The sequence below is a fragment of the Melospiza melodia genome, chromosome 5 (assembly GCF_035770615.1).
Source record: "Melospiza melodia melodia isolate bMelMel2 chromosome 5, bMelMel2.pri, whole genome shotgun sequence".
Classification (NCBI taxonomy): Eukaryota; Metazoa; Chordata; class Aves; order Passeriformes; family Passerellidae; genus Melospiza; species Melospiza melodia.
In genome coordinates this window covers 70,621,849-70,647,275 of record NC_086198.1, presented here as the reverse complement: position 1 = coordinate 70,647,275, position 25,427 = coordinate 70,621,849, and the positions used below count along the sequence as shown (strand labels likewise).

General features: G+C 37.0%; 1 protein-coding gene across 6 annotated transcripts in view; it reads left to right on the top strand.

Annotated features, from left to right (window-relative positions):
• Window positions 1-24,655, top strand: part of CWH43 (cell wall biogenesis 43 C-terminal homolog) — a 29,997-nt gene extending 5,342 nt beyond the window's left edge. For 5 of the 6 annotated variants that reach the window (XM_063157303.1, XM_063157302.1, XM_063157299.1 and 2 more), the window contains 16 exons: window positions 393-584; window positions 3,620-3,740; window positions 3,852-4,006; window positions 5,330-5,531; window positions 6,521-6,609; window positions 7,887-8,141; window positions 10,883-11,008; window positions 11,927-12,124; window positions 13,047-13,126; window positions 14,057-14,162; window positions 16,913-17,048; window positions 18,260-18,409; window positions 20,669-20,813; window positions 21,441-21,502; window positions 22,550-22,705; window positions 24,202-24,655. In XM_063157303.1, coding sequence (XP_063013373.1) covers window positions 431-584; window positions 3,620-3,740; window positions 3,852-4,006; window positions 5,330-5,531; window positions 6,521-6,609; window positions 7,887-8,141; window positions 10,883-11,008; window positions 11,927-12,124; window positions 13,047-13,126; window positions 14,057-14,162; window positions 16,913-17,048; window positions 18,260-18,409; window positions 20,669-20,813; window positions 21,441-21,502; window positions 22,550-22,705; window positions 24,202-24,289 — 2,223 coding nt within the window. In that variant the 5' untranslated portion in view covers window positions 393-430 and the 3' untranslated portion in view covers window positions 24,290-24,655. The remainder of the gene's footprint in view (window positions 1-392; window positions 585-3,619; window positions 3,741-3,851; window positions 4,007-5,329; window positions 5,532-6,520; window positions 6,610-7,886; window positions 8,142-10,882; window positions 11,009-11,926; window positions 12,125-13,046; window positions 13,127-14,056; window positions 14,163-16,912; window positions 17,049-18,259; window positions 18,410-20,668; window positions 20,814-21,440; window positions 21,503-22,549; window positions 22,706-24,201) is intronic. The other variant, XM_063157304.1, reaches the window with a different exon arrangement.
• Window positions 24,656-25,427: the final 772 nt, after the last annotated feature.

Below are 25,427 nucleotides of genomic sequence, written 5' to 3'. Positions count from 1 at the left end.
ACACCGATTTACTACAATAATTCCTTTGTCACCCCTCTGCCTTTGAGGAGCCCTCACACTGTGGGTGGGCTGCTTAAATAGCCAGCCATCTGAACACGGATCCTTGCTGAGGTTCAGCACCTCACTGAGGTTCAAAGTACGAACCGTTGAGTGGGGGAAGAGCTGGTTTATTTTCATAATTCTATTTCCTCATAAAATGCGTTTGTTTAACTTGAAATAACAAACATTTCTTCAAAGAAGGTGGCTGTTGTTGCTTGAATTGCTTTCAAATACATTTGACTGTCTGTATATATGTGAAAGTATAAAATGGTATCTCTTAAGTAATCTCCGGGAAATCTTGTTGTTGAAAATACATGATGGGGTTTTCTTTTTTTGGCTTGTTCTTGTTTTAGGCTACATTTCTTGGTCTCTTTACCATGCACTGCCACCAATGATCTACTACTTCCCTCTTCAGACGCTGGCACTCACAGGCATAGAAGTTTTTGCTGTTGCCTTCTTTTCCCCGATATTCTTGACAATTGGCCCTTTTTGGAGGTTGGCTAACAATGAGTATGTCCTAGCCTTTCTGAGACTGACTATGGTTGGTAAGTATGCACTTATAGGTTCTGTTTTGGCATCAGTGCATAAGAACAAACATTCCAAATTGCCTTAAAATTCAGGCAAAAAGGGACAAGAATAAGAAGTTCTCACTCTCTCCATACTCATGTTTTGTTGGTTTCTTTTTTTTCTTTCATGCTTTTTAGCTATAATCAGAGAAATATTTTCTGTAGCCATTGTATCGCATAAATGAAGAAAAATGTAATTTCACTTTTATTTCTAGGAGCTTTTAATTTAGTAAGAGTGATGTCCAATAGGAAAGGTGTTTTCAGCATCACTCAAATATCAGCAGAGCAGGTGTTTTTTGAATTGTGACAATGGGTAGGGATGAGGCATTATAGAGCAGCTTCGGGCTAATTTCTATGAGTGAAACATTCTTTTTCAGTTTCTGAGGCAGTTTTTTCTTCTAAGAATGTATTTTTTAAATTAAATCTATCTATCTACATGTCTGTAGAGGGGTTATAGGTTCATCCTAAATACGAAATAACTCTTACATGGTCAGTTGCACAGGACAAAAATTTGATCTTAAACTCAGGAAATAGATGCCTCGTTTCCCATTCCACAGGCTCCTCCTTAAACCAATATTATCTGGAATTCCTACTTCAGTTTCAGCTAACTTGTGCAAATCTTAGCTCTTGTTGATTCTTTGAAAGTTTTTTGGGGGAAGGTTTGGCAGCCACAGCCACATTCAGAAGCGAGAGTTTGCCACGCCCAATGAACTCAGAGGAGACAAAGCTCTCCATCCAGTGTAAAGGTGAAGGTGCTGCTGCAGAATGATGTGTTTCACAAGCAGCAGATCCTAGCTCCTCATTTGTCAATATAAAATGATAGACAGATAATAACTTTCCTTATAATTTTCCTCTTTTACTGTTAGAAGACAGAGTAAGACAATCTTACTCACTTTCCCTGCATAGTTTTTAAAAAAATAATTTTTGTTCTTTATCTTTAGAAAAATACTAGAAATGAGCAGAATTTGTTGGTGTCATTGATTTTCATGAAGAATAGTCTTACCATGTTCTTTTCTTTTCCTGCTCTTCCCATTATATCCATCCTTGTCTTGTTTTGTAATAAGCTTCTCAGTGAGCAGAATCTTCAGTTTCTTGCAGCAGTGCCTTGTGTGTTGCCTTCTGCAAGTTCTTCTAGGTTAGAAAGTAGGAGTGAGTATAAGCATTTAAAATTCACCTTACCTTCCTTCAGAGGTGACAGTAACACAAAATTTGCCACGTTTATTTAAGGTTGATCCTTCAGATCACCTTGCTATGTTTACTAGTTCACTTTACCAAAAGAGATGGAAATTACTTAGAAATGTGTAAGTTTTGTTCTGCTAAATAGAGAGCAGTGACCAGCCTATGATGGTCTTTTATGTGCTGCTGATTCTCCTGTTTCTCAATTCTTCCTGCGTTTTTCCTCCTTCATACTGAGACAATTTTGTTCATTCTCTTTTTGATCTTTTTTTCTTCTCAAAAAGGCCATGGCCTTCCTCTGGGACTTGTTGAATTGTCAGGCAGAACAATCTACCCCATGCATGCTCCACCCCATTCTACCCAGTCTTCAGTTTCACAATCAAAAAATAAGAAAATTCTTCATGCTTAGCTAAGACCAGAATGTTTATGGAGATGATTTTTTTCTATTCTGTTTCTTTCTGCCTTTTCAGGAAGCTTTATTTTCCCTGCAACTTCTAATTTCTGTATCCTTTTGTGCTACTTGATTTTGTGTTCTGTTTGAAAACAAACAAACAACAGCAAAGTATCCTGTGGTAGTTCTATTTGCATCTATGTCTTCACATAAATAAGTTAAATTTGGGTGTTTGGATAGATATATTTAAGTCTTGGGTGTACTTGCCCAGCAAGTAAAGGTGTGTCTGCTCTAACTTGGCAAACCCATGCTACCTTTAATCAGGGTAGCACACATGATGAAATATTTGAAGAGGCAGGTTTAGGGATTGCCAGCACAATTTAGTGACAGAAATCTGTGTGTACTGTACATGAAACCTCTGTTGAAGTTCATGCAGGTACACCTTCACTGCACATTGATCTTGTTTATCACCTTGGCTCTAAGCTTTGCATCTTTTACTCTGAGCAGAATGAGCAGCTGAACAGTTGGAGGATTCCTAGCACGCGTTGCCAGAATCTGCAGCGCCATTTCTGACATTACTTGCTTAACTTCTCCTCAAGTTTGACTCATACTCACTTAGCCAATGGCTGGTATCATAACAGTGTTGCTGCTTCCTCTGCTGTTTGTCATTGGTCCTGGGCCAGTATTTACCACACTGACTGAAGGTATAAGAATGTATGTGGTCCGTTGTCACTTGAATTGGAAACCTGTTAGCAGAATTTAAAACTGCTGGTGATGTGGGGTCACTGTGCCCTGGGAAATGGCAAAGGTATGCACATGCTCTCCTTCAGTGGCTGGGAAAGTGGTAGCTCTCAGTAATAGACTGGCACAGGCTGGTACTGACCACTTCTGAGACCAGACTTCAGAGAAAGCCTTGTGCACCCCTACTGAGGCAGTAGATTACTAATCCCTGTGCTATGTTTGGTGACTGCTCCTGTCTAATAAAGAACGTGGCTTTTGCCACAGGGTACTTACTTTTGCAAGTGCACTGCAGCAAAAGCCATATCCTTTTTAGAAAGGAACAGTCACAGTACATAAAACTTTATGGCTTTTGAATTATCTAAGTGCATGGTTGAAGAATATCTGTACATGCTTAGATATCCATACATCCTCTCTATGGAATCAATCACCATAAGTAGTTAAAAAAAGGCAATCACTTGGACTGTTGGATAATTGCTTCATGTAAAATTTTTCCTTGAAAATTATAACTGCTATGAAATCATGTATACCCAATTTGTATGCATATCTACATTTCTTTTGTTGGTTTAAAAATGTGTAGTGTCATGTGTTTTCAGATGAGTGGTATAGCTGCTCAAATTACAGAAAATGTTGACCTAATGCACAGGAAATCCTTACTACCCAGTCTCTATTGATCATTAAAGTAACCTCTATGTGTATTTGTTTGCAGGAAGCTTAGCATCATACCACGCACCAAATGCTTCAATTAGACTGCTCATCTTGGCTGCTGGTGTTTCTTCTTCATTGCTGGTTCAAACAGTAACATGGTGGTCAGGAAACAGTTTACAAAGGTATTTTCTTCTACTGATGGAATTTAACTGATTTTTTTTATATTAAAAGCTGTTTTCTTTTTTTGTTTAATCCCCCAAATGTCTCACTATTTCAAAAACTGATTCTTACAGGTTCATCAGGATATGGGGCTTCATGCTAGGCAAGATAATGCTCCTTGTTCTTCGTATCTGGTACACATCCCTTAATCCAGTCTGGAGCTCACAAGTTGCCAATACTATCATATTGACAATTGGTTTCATAGCAGCAGTGGAGCAAATCCATTCAGGTAAGTGTATTACAGCAAAGATGGTGGTTATGAGAAGAGCCTAAAGTATACCTAGCTATGTGTCACTGGATTTTGATTCTTTGATTTTTATCCCCAGCCTCATCTGGTTTTAGACCTGCTGCATAAGCATTGCAGGTTTTAGAAGTTGTGGGGTACTTCCATCTGCCCATAATATGGCAGAACTGGTATCACAATTCATACAAGTGGTAGTAAGTTGGTGCCAGAACTGCCTCTTTTTCCTTATTGCAGTGCCAACAATATGACAGTAACACAAACAAAGGCATAAGATAGACCAATAAAATCAGAATGAGTTATTGTCTTTCCAGCATGAAACATTTCTGGAGTTTTTGTTATTTTGTTAATTCAGTTTGCACTTTGAGTTTCTCTGCCAGTGCATATCTTTTAACAGAGAAAGGGAGACACAGTTGGGGAACAGCTGATATGTGAAAATAAACAGAAAGAATTGGAGGAGTGGACAAGTTGTCCCAGTTACACTTTGCCCAAGCTCTTGGAGTGTTTGCACAGAGTACACAGTAGTGGGGGCTGGCATAGGCTAAACTGTGGAGGTGGCATTGCCAAGGAAGACAGCAAGGTTGGGTTGGTTAGTTAAGGCAGCTCATGTTAAATCCTCAGAATATCCTTCCTTCTCAGTATAACCTTAAAGAATTAATTGAAAGATAAAACCTTATCTATGTGTAAGTGGGTATAAATTAGCATCATGCATATTGTCTGTGATCTAGCATTACACAATCTAAATTAAGCCTGAGCTTTCATCAGAATTTAGAAAGGGAATCTGCGGCAGCAGATTAGGAAGGAAATCTGTCTTGTTTGTGGGTGACAAAATGCTATGTCTATGCAATTAAAGGTGCTGCTTTCTCCTTAGATAAAAGTGGTTCTAAAGCACATGGAAAAAAGAAGGAAGGGAGTTTATTTCTGGCTTATTTGGAAGTGTCAGGTTTTGTTCTTATCAGAGTTTAGGGTTTCAGAGAACAGAAGCCTCTGAACAAATTATAATAACTTTTCTGCTGATTTTCAAGGTCAATTTAAACATTTAAAATTTCTTATGGAAAATAATCAGATGGGCAGGTTGGCATTTTTGAACACTTAGGGTGAATATATTCTCTTGACAGATCTCAGGTTGTTAGTAAAGAATTTTTTTTTGGTATTATCAATTTCTGATAACACAATCCTAATCATATAAATTAGCTTTTGTGTATGTAATTTATTCTAGTAAATTTGTGATTTTGGCTATTTCTTTTTCTTAGTAACTCTTGCTAATAGGATTTGACAGTTTGCTTAGCTGTATTTCTATTCTTATTCTAGGTGGAGACAAGAGGAAACAAGAAACTAACAAAACTGGTAATGTGATTAGAGAGACTGCTTCCCACTCTCATTGGTTTTTATCAGGGATTGCTTTTGGCAGCCTCATGTTCCTCACTCTGTGGATATTTGGGGAGGTTTCCCTAATTTCCAGATGGGCAGTAAGTGGACATCCACATACAGGTCCAGATCCTAATCCATATGGGTAAGTGCATGATGATGATGATGATGATGATGATGATGATGATGATGATGATGATGATGATGATTACAAAATTGTAATGAAAATCCAGTGCTGTTGTGGGTGACAAATTAAAACTCAACCTGATGATGGTATAAGACAGAAAACAGTGGGTACAAGGTACTTCACACAGAGGATTCATTCTTCCTTTGAGATACTGCTGAGCATTTTGTCCAGACCTGAAAATTTTCTGATACAGAATTATTTTTATTTCAGCACTAAAATCTTGGTTTGCCACATTTCAAAACAATTTTTAGATTAGGACTGAGGTTCAAGGACTTATGAATGCAGTGCATCTATACTATGCAGTAAATTAGTCTAGCAGTTGGCTTCAGAGAGGAGATGATCAGAGACACATGCACAAAGTATAAATAAACTGTGTGCACTGTTAAAATATATACTTCAGTAGAAGTTTTTGTTAGTAAAAATGTAGTCTTAATGCTGTGTGTGGTTCATTCAGGTTCCAAAATCTAGAAAGAAAACAAGTTTGTTATTCTGAGTAAACCACATGTGATAGCAGTTGACAGAGTTTATATTTTGGAATTGGTATACAAAAGAGATCCCCAAGACTGAGAGGAGTGTTAGATTCTTTAGGATTCCTTATTTGACAGGAAAAAAATACTTCTGTTTGGGGTAGATTCTTCCCTTTTGTTTTATCTGAGTTGTTTTTGCCTTTTGTACCAAGATTTCAGTGGACTGCTTTGCTGCTGAACATGGCTCATTTATACATCACAGTAAATTGCCATTATTTTCAACTGGATGTTTTTTACATCCAATAAAGTGAAGAAAATGTACCTGGGTGTGAGCAAAATTTAGCTTTGTTTAAAGTAAAATAATTATAATATATTACCAAGAACCCTTGTCTGTAAATCTAGAAGTGTTTTTTTTTTTAATATCAGGTGTTTTTCAAATCATATGAGTGCATGTTTTCTTTTTCCTTATTGTTGTATCAGAGGTACAGTTCTGTTGGGCCTTGCTCAGGGACTGATGCTTTCATTTTGGAGCTGGTCTTCTATCATCAGTTTTGCCTTGTTTCTTATAGGTAGGTGCAAATCCTGAGCAGAATTTTTGTCTGTTACCTTATTCCCTTTACTCAAGTCCTCTGACCTGACACCACATCTCAGAAAAGGGTGGCTAATCAAAGCCTCCTTTTCTCTTGCCACTGACTGTAGTACACATATGTCACCAGCTGACTGAGGGTTACAGGCCAAATCCCCAGGCCATTGCAGAGCAGAGTTATTTCTTCAGAAGCCCTGTTAAGCATCTCAGTTCTGACCACCTGCATTGTGTAACAGTTGGGCTTGATGATCTTAGAGGTCTTTTCCAACCTTAGTGATTCTATGATAAGGCCACATCTAGGGTTAGGGGTTGAGAGGACACAATCCTCTCAACTCCACAGGAGGCAAAATAACTTGTAATTTAACAAGCAGTCTACCTGGAGACAAGCTTGCCTCCTGTATCTTTACTTTCTAAGTTCTGCAGTCAGTAAAATTGTATGAACAGGCAGGTTTTAGTGTTAAGAAATGTGTGTGCAGATTGTAATGTAAGGATGAACTTTTGATTTTTGATACACACACATTTCTTATTTAAAATAGGCACAGAAAGGTTCTTTAGTTGATTCAAGCACTGCATTCTAAAATGCTCAGAACTTTGATGTATTAAAGTTAAATATTAAAAGTGTTTCTATACATTTGCTTTCATGGTGTGACAGTAAATATTCATATCTACAATAATGTTTTAAAATGAAGTCATCCCGTCATAGAGAGGTTCTGTGGTTGCTAGTGTTCTGTTTAGAGTCAAATCCCCAAATCAAAGATAGCATGGTAAGTCAAGGATCTTGCAGTCAGTAAAAGATTAATAGTTGTTTTCTTGCCTATCCTGTGGTTATCTACAGGGAAAGATCAGGAAATTATATGTTTTCTCTTCATATTAATCTATTTGATTATTTCTGTATTATGGTAAAAGAGATTTATAACTGACAGACCTGTTACTCTCTTAAGAGCTGCATCACTCCTCTGTTGTGCTGAAGAACTCTGTAAGAAAAAACTGTTTGGTTTTGGCTCTTGATGACATTTCTCTGCCCTTTTTGCTATACTGTTTTCAGTTGAATAGGCAATGTTTAAAAGAATGAGATATTGGGAAAAATAAAAGACTCTCTTTAGCTACTGAATACCTGCCCTTCTAGTGATGCAATTTGTAAGCCTAGAAAGCACAATTATATTTCCCAGACTATTTTTTCGCTAGCCAAAATATGAAAATGAGTGTGGTGGGTAATACACCTGACTGAGACTTACTGTGTTCTTTTCTATCCCTTCACAGGTTTGGCATCTTCAGCTGGTCTGCTTTACTTACACACCTGGAGTGCTGCTGTTGCAGGCAACATTCTTGGGGTCTTTACCATGTGTGTGTGGCCTCAGCTAGCAGGACGCTTTGTTAGCTGTCCCCATCCTGGGAAAGCCATGAGCACAGCCATGTTTGCCTACGTTCTTGAATTGTTCTTCTGTGTGTGGTGTACAGCTTATAAATTTGTACCCGGAGGAGTTTACATTAGAGAAAGCTCCCATCTTCTTCTAGGTACATTTGTGATAATAAACAAATACAAATATGCTTGCTTTAGCCTCAGACAGGCATGTGAAATGTATCTAGTGTACAAAGAGTCTTTTCAATTGCTTGGTTACTGTTAAATTACTTACTGTGGTAAGAATTTCAGTGCAAAAATTAATGAGACATGCAAAAAATATTCTACTTGTTTCTTTTCTGTTAGAAATAGTCTAAATGTGGACAGGAAATGGAATTCAGTTAAGGGAAAATGACAAAGTGGAAAAATGTCTGGTAAGTAAAGTAGGCAGTGGAGGAAGAGATCTGTTCTCCAGTCACCTTAAAAATATGGCTGCAATCCAGGGTGTGAATGCACAAATATGCTGGTTACCTAAGGCAGCAGTGCCTCAGGTAACAGGGTAGCTACTGGGACTGTAATGTAGTTCAGTGCATTATTTAGCCCTGCTCTGCAGAGCAAAGTGCAGCATCCTGCTCATCTAGCTAGTCTACGCTGGAGACCTGAGCTTCTTTCTCCTGTGGCTCTACCTTATGTTTTGTGGACACACCAGCATGTTTGGGGGAGTTCAGATGAGCCTGTAGCATCAGAAACACGAGAACAGGACAGGCAGAAAAGAAGCTGTCAGGTAGCTGCAAATCAGGAAAAGCTGAGTTGAGCAAATATATGGGCTTTAGCAAAATGATGACTTGATGAGGGTGGAGAGGTGGAAAGGAAACTAACCCTTCCTGGTTTTGTCTCCAGAAATATTTTTGCAATATGCACTAACATGTTTCAATGGCATATTTCACTGACTATATTTAACAATGCCAAACATGATCTTGGGCTCATTGTGTGGGACGTTTTTTAAAATGTGATGCATTGGTATATTTTATTTGGAAAGGATTAATGAATGCTGGGTTTAACTTGTTGCTCCAAAGGTTTCAGATTTCATAAATGTCATTGCAACTATTTTGTGTCACTCCAGTTTCTTACTCTTCAGGTGTGTTTCTTATATTACAGCATTCACATGAGGGATTTAAGTTCATTATATTTTAGGAGAATTTAATTCCATTATTGCATGACTTTCTTTGTTCTGAAAGCACTCTGAGGAGTCTTTAGAAACAGTTATCCTAGGTAATTAAATTTTTTTTTTTTGAAGTTGTATGAAGAAAGCATGTGGTAGAGGAGTGTCAAATCCTTTCTTGAGTAATGCTTTCACAAAAGAAATACTTTTATTCAAAATTCCTCTCTGTTACTTCCTTTGAAATGCGCTCTTGTGATTAATTTACCTGGTGTGATCACTGAATGGTAACAGAGAGATGGCCCTAATTTTCTCTTTGGAAAAGAACACTGTAAATGGAACACATCTCAGCTGATGGCACTGCATGAATTTAACTTCCATCTGGGAATGCATTTTCTATCTTTTTTATGCCATCCCATAGCTTATCAAAGATTATACCATGAGACTAGGTATTTGTTGCTGTGCTTTTACTCTTAGAGCTTGGCTTTCTGGCAAACTGCTCATTTTCTTCTGGTTTCTTCCAGGTGCAAGTGCTATTTCTTGCTTTCTTCTGTCCAATATCCTGCCTTTCTCTTGCTGCAGTTTGGGTAGGGAACTGCACCACGAAAAGTGACAATGAAAGTAAGATCATTAAATTCAAAACTTCTGTGCTGCTTCACTGTGATGTGATATAATGCTGAGGGGTCAGATTCCTGATCTCTGTCAACTTTATGGCTGGGAATCAATCACCCTTTGAGAAAGGTTTTATGTGTTCCCCTTCGTTGTGCAGACCCAGTGTCCTGGTTTCCAAACTTTCACTACAGCTAATGTAACAAGTAAGGGAAATAAAAAATTACTGAGTAACGGTTAGCTATTACTCTGAAGTAAAATATGGCTTCTATAATTAATTAACTGTGCCACAAAGATATTAAGGGCATATATCTTCTCCAGCAGAGCTCTTATCCAGTTCATTATCCTCCCATGTTTTTTTTGAAAGTAATTGGATTCTTTATCTCATTAGGGATTGGAAAAGACCTTGTAGTATTAGTCTGAGCTACTTATTGAAAAGATACTATCCCCACCCATTGCATCAGTTAGTGCACTGAAGTTGCTTACTAGTTTTTAAAATGTATCTGTAGGTGTGTTTAGTTTTCTGCTCCTAAAAAGCAGAACTATTTCTGTTGGCTCTGGGGTTCCAGAATACAAGGTGCTGCCATGTTAAATGGACTGCAGCAGTCTCCTTACCCTGTTTTATAACAAAGTGTTATTGGCAATTGCTTTGGTAGTTCCCATATGAAAAATGTGTTAATTTTATCTTGGTGACAGAGCAGTTCATTGTCAAAGATAATAGGTATGTGCAATCATCAATGTACTTTTTTCATCAAGCTGTTATTTTAAGGTTCTATAATATGTAGGAGTAACTCAGTTGTTCTTGTCAGGTTCTTCCAGTAAACTTTGAAAACAGTGGGCTCAGCTGAGAGTTGTAGCCATCAATAGGGCCTGGAAGGATTTTAGCATACTTTATCAGTCATGTGTTAGCCTTTATGACATAATACCCTGTAACTGCACTGCAAATCACTCTGCTTGAGAGTGTTGCCAATAAATCTCATAGTTCCTGCATTGCCTTATTAGCTATGGCATTTATGTGCATTTTGCTTTGAATCTTCTTTGTTGTTGGAACCATAAGGTTGTTATGTTGTAACACAACAGCTGGGAGTTTACAAAAAGTGTTTATGAGCAATGTTTAATATGTTAAACTAATCACATGTATTTTTACAGGTTTTATAATGTTATGTATTGGGATAGAATTTCTAACAGGACCCAAGAAAGACCTTAGCTCTGTCTTTGAAGTGAAAAGCAACCAAAAACCATTCTTCAAAAGGAGTAAAAACTATATTAAACTATGTAAGTATAATTTTAGCTCCTTTTCTCCATGATTCTAGGAATACTGTTTGAGGAAAAAATATAACACTGTGGAGTATTTGCTAGGATGTTTTAGAAACGTTTTTTTGGTACTAGTTTTAGAGACAGACAGGTAGTTGGTATTTCCCCAGTTCCAGGTTAATGATGACATATACTACTGAAGGAGCTGACTCACTGCATCATTACTGATAGAGGCTATTCCTCATGGAATATATTAAACAGAGACAATAAACTGGGAAAAATCCAAAATGTGAAAGTGGATTCAGCATCATGGGGGGTTTGTTTCAGTGGTTGAGGAGGAGGCCTCTCTGGACCTTGGGCTTTACATGGTGTGTACAGAAGCTGTGAATGGTTTCCCAGTCATGCAGTATGGCGATTTTGAGGTGGTTTGGTGTGACAGCACTGCCAGGGCTGTGTGAGCTGGCTGGCAGGGTGGTGGCACTGGCTGGCCCTGAGCTGCTCTACGTGTGGCACTGTCCTGCACGAGGAGGCTGTCCTGCAGGGCCTGCTGTGGCCAGCAGCACAGCACAGTGCTTGGGGCTAGCTGTGTGTTCAGACCAGGCCTGTCCCTCAACTATGCCTAGGGATCCCAGATTTTCAGATTATATGTATGGGGTTTCCTTTTGTCCTTAGGTTTTGAAGAGAAATGAAAATCAAATGTTTGAGGTTTTATCACTTTTTCGCTTTTGAAGCATACAAATATTTTCAAACTATTTCTCTACAATCATTTGAGTGCCTGATTTGTTTTCATTGTCAGCTTACTGTTTCTAAAGAAAAATGCCTGTCAGTAGCATGAAGTTTGGTAGAGGAACAAAATGCCAGGCATGAGGGAATGGTAACCCTACAGAGATCAGGATGCTGAAGATTGCAATTCCTGCACCTTTTCTTCTGTGACTTTAGATCAAATTGCCTGCCATTTGTGTACATTTTGCTGCATTTGGAAAAAGAAGACAATAGTGCTTCACAGTTTTTCAGAGCTATTTCTGGAATCTTTATGGAGATCTTTACCCTGTATGCTCAGGAGCCAAAAGAATGTGGCCTGTGAGAGTTTGTGTGTCAGAGACATGAGCACCATTTCAAGTGGTTTGAATATTACCCGTAAGAAACATTTCACAAAAGTAAATTAATATTTCCAAATGCTACCTGTCACAAAGCACAGCCCTTGCTCAGCTAACCTTGTAATGTTGCAACAGTGCCTCTTGTACTTCCTCATCATGCCCACACTTGTACTGTTTCTCAGCTTCCACTCTAAGCACCTTTGTGTCTTGCAGAGTATGAAATTGCTTGATCTGTACTAATATAGGCAGCATGTCCTTCTTTCTGACATCTTCCATTATAAAATGTATTTAAATTTTACACAAAACCATTCCAGGAAACTTGCATTAAAATAATTTAATATATTTTTAAATATATAAAAGAGTAAACGGGAGTTACTGAAATCATTGTAGATAGCATATGCCACTGTGTAAATGAAATAAATGCAAAGGGCTTTGATCATCAAATTAAATCATACTGAATGGTGAGAGCTCTTAAGTGCACACTGTGGTTATTTGTAATGTTACAGGAGCAATTAGAAAGCTCTGAACATGCTTTCTATGAAGCTGCTCTGTCTTTCCAAGAGTATGTCAAACAAATGGGCACTCTGTAAGCCCATTGTGTACTATTGTGTACTACAAATGCATACTTGCACAGAGGGAGGAAAACACTGAAGGGTTTACATGATGCTCTTACTCATGTTCTATAATGAATTCTTCAGTAGTTGTAATTTTTACATAACTATCCCAAGGATTTTGGTACATTTTATCTGCTCAGCATGTTGTGTTTTGGAGAGTGTATTTGCACATATATACACATTCTGCATGCATGCATAGATACTGCCTTGATCTGGTGCTGTCATTTAAGTGGACAGGTTTCTCATTCTGTGAATAGCACACCTTAGAGTAAGTGCCCTGTTTAACAGCAATATAAACATTATTTTTTCTCAAATTAAAACCAATTTTTTCTGTTTTTATATTTCAAGTATTGTGGCTGCTTGTTGGTGTTGGCTTACTTGGATTGGGTTTACGTTATAAAACTTACCAGAAGAAGTTGGGCCAAGGGGTGAGTAGGGTGTTTGTGACAATGGTAGCTTTCAAATATACAGTAAAATGTGTGTGTAATAGCTTAGGTGTGTTAACTGTGGCTGAAGATATCTTTGCAACCAAGTAGTCAGAAAAACTAATGCATAAATGAAGATGCAAAAATTTAATTTATGAATTCATGTCAAATTGAAATGTCCATGTCTTTGGAGATTTATAATGATGCTATGAAGGAAAAATATTTTGAAAATTTGCGAGATTCATGTCTCATATGTTCAATTTGAACATTACTTTTATGAATTAGTTTATTTGAATGGTATTCAAACTGGACAATGCTGTTAGCCTCCTGATCTCCTGAAGGGAGAGTTTGAACAGATAAGTTCCTGAGGTTTCTTCCAGGTGAAGGAATTCTAGGGTTCTGTACTATGTCATAACTCTGAACTGAAGCTCTCTGAAAAATTGGTTGACGTAGATTAGATTTAGACTAGGTATGGAAATTGGATGAAAATTTGAAGATTCCAATTTTCTATCTTGCAAGAAAATCAGTATGGCAAAGGTAGTAAATAACAAGATGGTTAACAGTCATGGAGTTCAGTGTTACATTCACAAATGGACACAGATTTATACGGTTGGCCTTCTTTTTTCAATTAATTCAGGTTTATCCTTATTGTGTGGCAAAATGTGGTCAGTTCCTCTTAGAAAGATGAAAAAATGCATTGTCTCTCTCCTCTTCATTTGTACAAATTCATTTGAAGTATGATGACTTTTATTCCCTTGTTAATAGCAGTTTTAGTCTTTTGTGATTCTGACAGCTTTATTAGGAAAATATATTGGGAAAAACATCTCTTCTTGTATGTCTTTTATGGCACCATGTGTCTGATGTTGTTTACTGCAAAGCTATAAAATGTAAAAATTCAAACTTTATTTTACTTTTTTCCATTTATTTTTTGAGGTTCCAAGAAGAGATTTCTCTGCTATGATCTGGCCTTTTAGATTTGGATATGACAATGAAGGATGGTCTAATTTGGAAGGATCAGCTAATTTGCTTAATCAGACAGGTAACTCGTTTTTTCCATGCTTCATTTATATTTGGGAGGATTCATCTGAAGAGACAAGTGAAAACACCTTGGTAACTGAGGCCATTTTCACATTAACACAAGAACCTGTGTTTAGTGGTTTTCTCCTCAATTTCTGAACTGTTCCAATATAATCACTTCAGTCAAAAACCCATTTGCAGAGGTGTTAATTTGTTTAATATTTTTAAAGAGATTTCTGATTAGAGGAAGTACTATATTTCTTATTTGGATTTTTCTTCTCGTATTGCTGAAGAGTTACTTGTCTATAGAGAAATTCTTTGCATAAATGAAATAATATCCTTTTAGATAAAATACAATGGTATTTACAAAGGTAAATATACTTTTACATAAAATACAACATTTTATAACTCCTATGTGTTTTTTTTTTAAAATGTGAACCATTATATAATTCCTAAAGGATGTGAAATTCAAATGCCCTTAACAATGAGTACAGAGAAGAAACAGACAAGTCTGTTTCCATCACTGAACCAGTGCAATGTATACAAGAAAAGTAGTGATTGTAGCTTGGTTGTCAGGATTTCACTCTCAAGAAGAGCATCTAAACTGTTGCTCATGGGCAGGATTTTGGTTGGAAAATTAGCTATAGGAAATGAAGAATTTGGATTCAAGATGAGTGCTGTTGCAGAGAGCATTGAAAGGAATTGGCCAGGAGTGCTTGTAGGTGTTACTCTTTTCCTGCACTGCCCATGAGATAGGGTAGATGGGACAGACAGTTTAACATCTAAAGCAGTTCAGAGAATTAGGAAATGCCCATGCTGCCATTCCAGCATTTGTTGCTCTCTGGTCCACCACAGTATTTTCCTGAGCAGCTCAGGCTTTACAGACCCAAGCAATGACAAGGTGCTCCTGTGCAAGTCTTGATTTTGTGGCAGAGATACACAGGAGTTAGTGAAGAGTGAAGAGACTGATTTTAACCTTGTTCACTCCCTTGTCCCATGACCAAAGGTTCAGAGAGCTGGGCTATGTTGTGTATGTGGTGATATGAGAAAAGAGCCAGGACATTTAATAAATTGAAATTTGGAGCATTCTTCTACATAACTGATTCTATAGTTCATGTCTGGGTGGTTATTTAATCTTTGCATATTTATTTATGAATTTTGATGAACGCATGCATTTCTGGTACCTTTAGTTTAAATTAATGAATATTAGAAAAAGTGCTTACTTTGTTATGTCCATTGGCATTTCTTTAGGGTAATAAAATATCACTTCTAAAAGAGACAATTGGTAAATCAAAAAGGCAGCAAATTCCAAAATATAAATAATAAATCATAATTTCTAATAGGTGGAAATAGGTGGAAAAAATTTCTAATAGGTGGTATTCTGGAGTTTTATCTTACATGCATATTGTTATATAAAATACTACATTAACATTGTCAGTAAATGCATTCAGAGTTTGTCTAGAAATTCCTACAAGAAGAGTTTCTGATTTTGAGAGCCATAGAGAAAAGAGTGGCTATCTGCTTTAGGGTAGGAGTTGTCTTTAAAGGTGTGGTGGAGTGCATTCCTTGGGCTCACCTCTCTGTTGGAGTAGTGAAGATGCAGCATATAATGGCTTTTGTCACTGGAATTTCTGTCTGCCCTGAAGGGATCCAACATCAGCCTTTATGAATGGTTTCAGTTACTGTTTCTGTGATCAGCATGTATGCTAATGATGTAGAAGAAAAAACCTGGGAATCCATTTAAGAACTCTGCATTCCCATTTTCTCTGCTGACAATGCTTTACACACTCCTGCATATGATATTTCAAAAGCAAAATATCTTCTGTGTTGCTGGATGGTCATAATTCCTTATGGAAGGGCTGTGGATGAAATGGTGACTTGATTTGCCTTCCTGTGTAGGGGAGCACTCTAAGAGGGGCATAATTGCAGCAAGAAGGGAGCCCTTGGATCACTTGTTACTGCTGCACTTATACTGACCTGCTGCTCAAGCTGAGTCTGAATAGTTCAGCCCTCCTGTGGGCAGCTCGCAACTCCCACCTTCCTTCAGGCATGGGCAGGTGTTTCCTAGATGCCAGCTCCTCAAGGAACTGCAAGTTCTTCTGTACCCTGCAGTTAAAATGTAGAGGAACCCATCATGTTCCCCTGGCAAAACCACACCTCTGCATGCAAACAGGGAGGGACCACAGTGCTTTGAGAAAGTGAGGTAGCTGCAGGTGCTCAGCAATTCACTGGAGCTGCAAACCCTTCTGTTACCATGCCTTGGGGCTGATAGAAGGTTGCTCTGGGCTGAATTATTATTTTGGTAACAGCATCCAGCTGTGTCTTGTACAGGACCTTTTGAAGCACAATAGGATTTGGTAGATGGAGGGAAGTGCAGGTGTGCTGTATAATGTTTGTTCATGAAATTGAAAGCAGACTTGCTACTGTGCTGTTAATTTGTGAGTGCACAGTATCTCTAATGCTTTAGAAATGGCATGAGGTCTGCTCAGGCCACCTGTATTCTGCAGTCTGGTGTCTCTGGTTTTGCACCAGGGATGAACCATGGCCAGCAGACACTAAGTACATCTTCATCAGAGTTTGTGTGGCCTGCAGTAGCCAAAAGTTTGGGCATGACTTTGTTGCCAGCATTTATTTGCCTTGACTGACCCCTGAAGGGCTTGTGTCCATCCCTCTGTAACCAAAATAATGACATTATGTACTTTTTTATAAGTCCCATTTATAGGTAACAGTTATAAATGTGAAATTATTTTCTTTTTTTCCCTTCCATCGTAGGAGCAGATTTTATCACTATTATAGAGAGTGATGCCTCTAAACCATTCATTGGAAACCATGATCCAACCATGTGGCTAGGAGAAAGACTGGGATTTTACACAGATTTTGGTCCAAGCACAAGAGATCACACCTGGGGGTGAGTCACCTTCACATGCACAGTGACAGTAAATAGATGTAAATATATTGCCCAATGCAAACTGCACTAATACAGAAGCAAAGAATAGTTGGAATAGTGCTCACTATAATCACTTGTTAAGCTTGTCCTTTAGCAACAGGCTTTGATTCATTAGCAGTACCATGCCATGTGGATGGAGTGTTCTCATTGCTAAGCATGATCAGATTTTGGTGCCTGCCCCCATAAGCTGCTTTGGTTTTGGTGATGCAGAGAATGGCATCCTACCCTTTAATGTACAGATTTGGAATTTTAGCATTCCAAGTGCTGCATCTGATGCCCTTTTCATATTATTTTGTTTTGGGCTATGAGAATTTTATGTTGCAGACTTAAAAATGTAACAGCAGTTGGAAAATGTAGCCCATCAGGAGCTATGAGAAATTTTGATTTCATATAGGAGGTATGAGAATTCATATCTAGCTTGGGCTGTATAATGGGAAATGGGAATAGAAAGGTGCAAGCCTGTTTGACAGATATTTTGTGTCTAATTTTACCTTAATGCTTGACCACCTACCAGTTGCATATCTTTAAACATCTTTGTCCTCTAGAAAAATACTGGCATATGAAGTGTCTTTTTATTTTCAGGGGGATATACACATCTCTATGGCAGATAGAACTTCCTACTGATGTTGCTATGGCTATTTAACTTTTGCCATATGTGAGGGGCATTTTGTAACTTTCTTCTTCCAGACCCTGTCTATTTGAGACAGAATGGGGGAGAGAAGTCATTCTCTGAGATTTTATTAATGAAATACATTGAAAAACCTGGTGCAAAATGTCCAAACAGAAGCTGAAAAAAGAGAAATCTCTCATTTTAAAGATATATTTCTACCTACTTCTGCTTTTAATAAAATACCTTTTAATTTCTGGTAGTATAAAATTCTGTTTTTTTTCTGAAATACAGATCATTAAAAGCTCAGTGAAAGAATTAATATTTATGGAAATATATTTCTTAGTGTAGGAATTAACTTGATAATATATTTTTAGACATGTAGTTAAGCAGTATTTTAGAAGGAAACTGTCTAGATTCAGAAAAATCCACTAGACATGGTTTGTATTCTGGTCTTACCGTTTTCTATTTCAGTGACTGTTAGATTTCTGCTCGCATTTATCTGCTTACACACCTTTGATGCTTGTGAATCACAAAATGTAACTTTTTGCCTCTCCTCATGTAGGATTATGGCACTGTCCAGGTATCCAATTGTAAAATCGACCCATCACCTCCTTCCATCTCCAGAGGGAGAGATTGCACCTGCCATCTCCCTGACTGTCAACTTCACAGGGAAGCTGGTTGATTTTGTTGTTGCTCACTTTGGAAATGAAGAGTGTGTATTTCACTTGTTTTACATAGAGTGTACAAAGTCATGTAATGTAATTTGTGAACTTCCAGGATTCATTTTGTACTCTTTAAAATCTGTTGCTCTAATACTGGTTCTAGCAGGGCACATTTGAAGAAATACTATGACAATTTAAAATTGGTTAAACTACTGGTTTAAAATTTTGAAGCATTTTTTAAGGTATCATGCAAAACTCAGCTGAACCTACTATCTGAATTACTAGGGATTTAAATATACAGTTCTGCAAAGTCACAACAATTTATAGGGCTACAGATGCATCTCAGTGCAAGACAGCATCCTTCTGACTTTTTGCATGTGGAATAGATGTATTACATTCCACAATGAGTGCAGAGAGGTACAGTTAGAGATAGGTACCATTAATAGAAAACTGTTTGTTTTTTTTTTTTTAAGTAACATCTGAAACCTCCAAGAAAGGACAGGGTTGAAACAACAGCAAAAATATCCTTCAGTGTCTTTCTGAGAGTATGCAAATGGAAATAGGAAGTGTGATCTCTGAATTCAGAAAAGCAATATTATACCAATAAATCAAATAAGTGATGGAAAAGACTTGAAAACAATGTTTTGATTACCTGTGTGTAATGAATATTAATAAGAGACAGTTTTGTGAATACTCCATGTAGCTGCTATTTCTGTTATATTTGATGGGATATCTAGTATGTCTGTGGCTATGTAGTAAAATCTAGAATTTAAAAAAAAATTCTTACAATTAATGGAGCATCAAATTTATGGATAGAGTGCAGAATATTATAACACAAAGAAGCTGCTCAGAAAGCCAAAGGAATTCTCTGTATCCCATTTCCTTCCCCTGAGCAGAAACTGCACTAAACCTGCAAATTGTTTATAGATTTCCCATTTATTAAACAAATATAATTGTCAGAAATCACTCCCAATTTTTAACCCTAGAACAGAATTTAATTCTGTGCCTCACACAGATGATTAGACTTGCCTGTCTGAGAAACTGTTTGTCAAAGTAGAAGAAAATAACATTGTATTATACCCTTGCAAAGAAATGAGATAAAGATGAGAGAGAAAATTTGAGGAGACACATGGGAAATGAGTGCAAATTAGATTGATTTTTAGAGGGGAATGAGTTTGTAGCTAAATACTGCACATAACTGCTCATTTTTAATATTTTTTATTCTGCTGCTTACATTGACATAGACTATAGAATACTAGATAACTAGGGTAAGGTTGTTTTTAAATAGGATTTTTAAAATGTGGGACTATAACTATGCCTGTGCCTTTAAAAGATCCCATCTTCTGGAGAGGTGCATTCTGGAAAGAGCAGCTAGCTGAGCAGGCAACTTCATATATACCTAGGTCAGACTTCTGCTTAAGTGTTTGGGGGTTTTTTGTCTCCTGCCTATGTGCTCTTTCTCCCTAGTACAGTTGCTTCTGTCAGAAGTACCACTATTTAGAAAGCATGGCTGCACTTAAATTGTTGTCTTCTTCAGGGTTTACAGGTTCCAAAATCAGCTCTCTCTGTCAATGATTTTACTGTTAGCCCAGACTATCAAAATCTAGAAGACAACATGATTTACACAACCATTTAAAGTCATTAATATGAAGGATCATAGAAAGATAACTGCTTTTTCATTATTTTATGACAAATCCAAGGACAGGGAATGAGATCCAATGAAGTATTTTACCAGGCTCCACTTACTTCACTATCACTTTTTGTCTTGTTGGAACTCTTGTGTAAATCTTGTTAAAAAGATGTGAAATACATGCCAAATGTAATTAAGTAGTGCTAATGGGATGATGTAACTCTAGTTACATTTCATAAATTATAGGACCCAGACTTTAAGACTTTATTTACCATGATCTATCCATAATAAAATTTTCTTAGCATGTAAATTCTTTGTTATGCACCACATTGTGCTAGCACAGTTAAATTTTACGTGCAAGCAGTGACAAAGCCTTAGATAACCAAAACGCTAACATTCACATTTCCTAGTGATGGTATCAGTATTAAAAACAGAACAGTAATAGAAAATGTCAGTCCTGGAATGGATAGAAAGAGAATGTGACTTACATCTACCATGACCATGTGGCTTTTATCAAATGTAGTGATAATTTTGAATCAATGAGCTTTTTGTGAACTTTCATACTCTCTAATATTGAGAAAGAAAAATAGTACCGGATTGATTTGTGGTTTACTATGTCATAGCACAAAGATTGTGAGCTAAAATGTGTATGTCTTAAAGTCTTTTCCATTTCTTTCAGAGAGGACTTGGACAGAAAACTCCAAGCAATAGCTGTTTCAAACCTGTTGAAGACTAGCTCTAAACAAGTTGTGTTTCTAGGATACATCACTTCAGCACCTGGATCCAGAGACTATACTGAATTAATAAAAAATGGAAATGTGCAGGTAATATAAAAATACTGCATCTTTAGAGAATATATATATATATTGGAAACACTCAGCTTAGTATTTCAAATTGGTAACTTAACTATAGACAGAGAAGAAAACACATGCCCATTTTCAAATATAATCTTTAGCTACCTCATGATATCTTGCAGAGGAGGTGGAGTTACACAATGAAAGAACAAGAGGCAATAGACAGCAGCTGCCCCAAGAGAAATGTCACTTAGAAGAAATAAAAAATCACAGGGTTGTCAAGGATTAGAACAGGGAGCTGGTGAAGTTGTGAAACCTTCATCCTTGGGGATGTTCAGAAGTTAGCTGCATAAGGCCCTGAGGAACCTGCCTGAAGTTATTTTGACCAAGGTTAGGAGTAGGAGACCGCCAGATAGCCTCTAATTCCATGATTCTTTTGTATTAAAAATGAACTCTGCATTAAGAGATACCAAGAAAGTTGTCTGATTTGTCCATGTCTAACAGTGAGTTTTTTTCTTTCTACCTTAGTACAATGTTTTAGGCAAAATATTTTTCTGCAGTGAGTTTACACTTTGGTCCTGTTACTGCTTTAAAGCCTACCCAGATGAACGCTTACCTTATTTGTTTGACTTTTTTTCTCTTTCACTACCCCTCTAGGATATTGACAGTACAGACCGGGACAGATGGTGTAGCTACATTATGTATCGTGGAGTCATAAGGTATGTTAAAGGGAATCACCTATTTGTGGCTTAAATATCTGTATGGTTATCAGTTTTATAATCTTTTGTAAGTGATTGTGGAGGAGTCTTACATCTCCAAACAATTCTTATGGGCAGTTGGATCTATCATAAAATTATGTGAAACGTTCATCTTAGGGTCACAAGAACTGCTGAATATAATTCACCAGTTCACAAGAACTCTGAATATAATTCACAAACACACTATTACAGGTTTCATGTTCTGTGTCAGAATTACATTCACATCTACTCTTCTTTGGTAGCATAAAACTACATTTTTCCAAAGCTCTAGCTTTGCATCTTCATTCTGAAATGTGAAGGCTAAGACCTAATTTGTATGTGACACAGAAGATACAAATTTTGAACTATGCTTTAGGGTTTGTTGAAGCAAAATGCTGATCTAATCCAGCCAATCTTTATGCTGGATTTAGTGGAAACTTGAACTGTGTGAACCCATATTGAGGCACTAGACTTATGCATTCCATATCTTTTAATCCCAAATTGCTTGTAAATCATTCTCTTGGTGGTCTTTGTACTGAAATGGACTTCATCTTCTTTTGAATAAACTGCAAATTCTGCAGTGTTCACAAGAAGTAAAATTGATAGCTGTCTTAACAGTATTGAGTAAAAAAGAAAAAAGGCAACTAAAAAACCTCAATTAAAACTCTATTTGCAATTTGAATTTTTCTCATTATTCATTCAATTGTTGCTTGAGTTTCTTTCTTGAATATTGAAATCTTTTCAGTGAAAATTTACTCACATTCTAAAGCTGTAATTTAAAAAAAAAGGTTTTTAGACATAGACATTATTTTTACTGTCAAACACATTTTTTCAGTTTTTATGCTTGTGACATGGTATTATGATCCTGTTTATGGAGCACTTTCAGTTTTTTGAAGGTGAGATTAACAGAAATGGAAAATTGTGTTGATAAGTCAAAGCATAACTCTTGGAAAAAAAAGATATTCATTAAGAATGGGGTGAAATTGTCTTGGGTTATTTCTTCAAACTAACTCTTCTCATGTTTGACAGGCTGGGTTATGCTCGCATATCTCATGCTGGTTTAAGTGATTCAGAAGTCCAGATGGCCAAATTTAGAATCCCAGATCACGTGGATAGCTATGTTGACAATGACAGAATTGTCACTGATCCCAGCCAAGTTCCTGAGGACATCCATTTCAATCCCAGGTCAGTGTGTCTCATAGGAAATGAAGGGGATGATGTACCTGGCATCTGGTGAAAGAGAAGTCTAGGAACAAAATTATTTCTAAAGTGAGAGACACTGATCAGTCCCCAACTGAGCAGAAGGGTAGAAGTCAAGAACTTCTGATTTGTAATTCAATTTTTTTGGTTGTTTTGGCATATGCCCTGGGAAAATCAGTCTGTTGTGTCACAGCATAAATTGCAAATAATGCTCATTTCACCCAGGCAGTTTCTGAGATTGTTGATAGGGATATTTGCCAAGTGGTGTGGTGACTCATTTGATAGATGATGAAAAGTCTCCCATGTTTCTCAGCACTCTGGAGATTGGGCTCTTAATGTACTGTTACTTAGAATTTCAAGAATATCAATATAAATACTTTTTGCATAAGCATTTTAAAACATACCATATAATTGGAGCAAAAATTAAAAAGAATGCCTGAGACAGTATGTTGCATGTGTCAAGAAGGAAAAAAAAGGACTAGGTTTAATGTAAAAGAGTCATTTAATTCTAAATTGCCATAATTTTCCCACTGGTATTGCATAACGAAGAGATACATGAGGAAGATATTTATTCTAGTGTCAAGTATTAGTAGTGAAAGAGTCCTGAAGTTAGTGATAGATGTTGCCACAAAGAGAATAATTCCCAGTAATGCCACATTTACGACTCCTAACATGCATAATGCAGAATATATTACTTTCTCATATACATCTGACAGTGGAGTGTAGTCACTTTTTGTGTACCACTCAACCACTGCTTCCTGTCTAAGCAGGGGTTTGCCCAGACATGATGGAACTTGCCTACAATTAGCATTCATGTTCAGATTTTTCTCAGTTGACTTCAGCACAGAATCTTGTCCTAATTTCTTTTGTCTGCCTATAATCAGAAAATGTTTACCCTATTGGAATGTATTTAACTTTTTCTGATTAACTCTACTTCTTTAGAAACACAATGGCATTGCTCTTAAATATTATTTAGCACTGATATTTTGAATAAATACTCCATTTTACCTTTGCAAGTCTGTCTACCATAATAGTCAGTTGTCAAAACTTCCATATTAAAATTTGGCCTGAAAAATTAAAATTTTCATCATAATTTGCAAAAGCAAGATGTACAGTATTTATAACAGAGTTGACTGTTTTGATACAATGGATGTTTAAATTGTATCTCCACTAAAATCAGGAATAAAAACTTAGGACTGAAATTTTAAGTAGATAAATGCAACACTCAGCTTTTTAATCTGAAATTCAAATTATAGACTGCCTATAGCATGAGCAGAATCAATGTAATTAATTGTCTCCAGTATACTCAAAGACCCTTAGCAGGAGAGGGTTCATAGAACCTGATGTACATTTAATAGAGTTGGGCCCTGTTTCTGAAACAAATTGCCTAGAACATTCAGAAGTAGAGTAGGGATTGTATGATTTAATTGCATGGTTTAAATAATGTTGTAATAGTGTTGCTCTGTTGAATATTTTTTTAGGTTTGGATCTTATAAAGATGGACATAATTATGTGCCTATTCATCACTTTCATATGAGCACACCTAAATATTTTAAACGGACAAATTAAAGGAAGAAAATAGGATTATTATTCAGACCAACAAGAAAGGTTTGTTGCTTGAAACTGAATTGACAGCCAAAAAGACTACACTCTTTAAGGCTGAGCAACTCCCATGCTGCACAACACTGTGAATGTCTCTATGTGATAGCTGGAGACTTCCTTCTTGAATGAGCTGCCATCACTGTGAGGGGGGGAAGATGCACGCATTTTGATAAACTGGTTGGCCAGATACCTGCTTTGTATGCCACAGAGCAAGGGTGGGAACCTGCTTTGGCAACAACTTCTTCAGCTTTTGTGAAGGTATCATGTATCATGACGTTTCAGAGTGCTATTGCTGCTACTGCAATAAAAAGATTGACCTAGGGCTTTTCAAAACAGGAATGGAACTAGTGTATTTTTTAATTGGGAATGATGCACTAAGTATGTGTTTGAAGTGTGCACCTTTTTGACTCAAACAGTATTTACATCTGCTGCTATTCTACATTTTATTCTTAAATGAGTTTTACAACAATTTGCAGATAATTGATGTCCATAGTGCTGGAGAAAAAGAGGTGACTTTTGTAGAGCTCATTTTATTAACTGGACATGAGACACTTCAATGCTTTTACAAAGGGAAGAGCAGAGTACCTCTGAATAATGATGGTTATGAGACACCTGCATGAACACACTGATGAAGAATTAAAAACAATCATGCTCAACATAACAAGGTTTCTGAGAAGGGAGAAAAGTTGGTGGTAACTTTTATTTAAAATGAACTGTAATAAAGGGGAAAAAGCTTTGTTTCTTTTCTAGCACTACACTTCTGTAGGACTTGAATAGAGGTGTTGCTTTTTTGACCTAGGCAGTGAATTCCCTGTTATGCCATGCACATGTGACACAATGTAAAATGTTGTGTCTTCTCAGGGTCTCTTGGCAATGTATTTTATATTTAGCTCCTGATCCTGCAGTATATGTGCAGAGCTTCCCTTTAACAATGAGGACATCTTCAATGCTGTCCAAAGGATGTTTCCTGCTTGTGAGAAGCATGTTAGATTATTTAAGTGACACATTCAGTTTGGAAACCACATTTGTGATGTTGGGATTTAATACTGTGTGTCTTTCCAGTCATATCTAAGCATACCATAACTAAGAGGAATAGGATATGTTG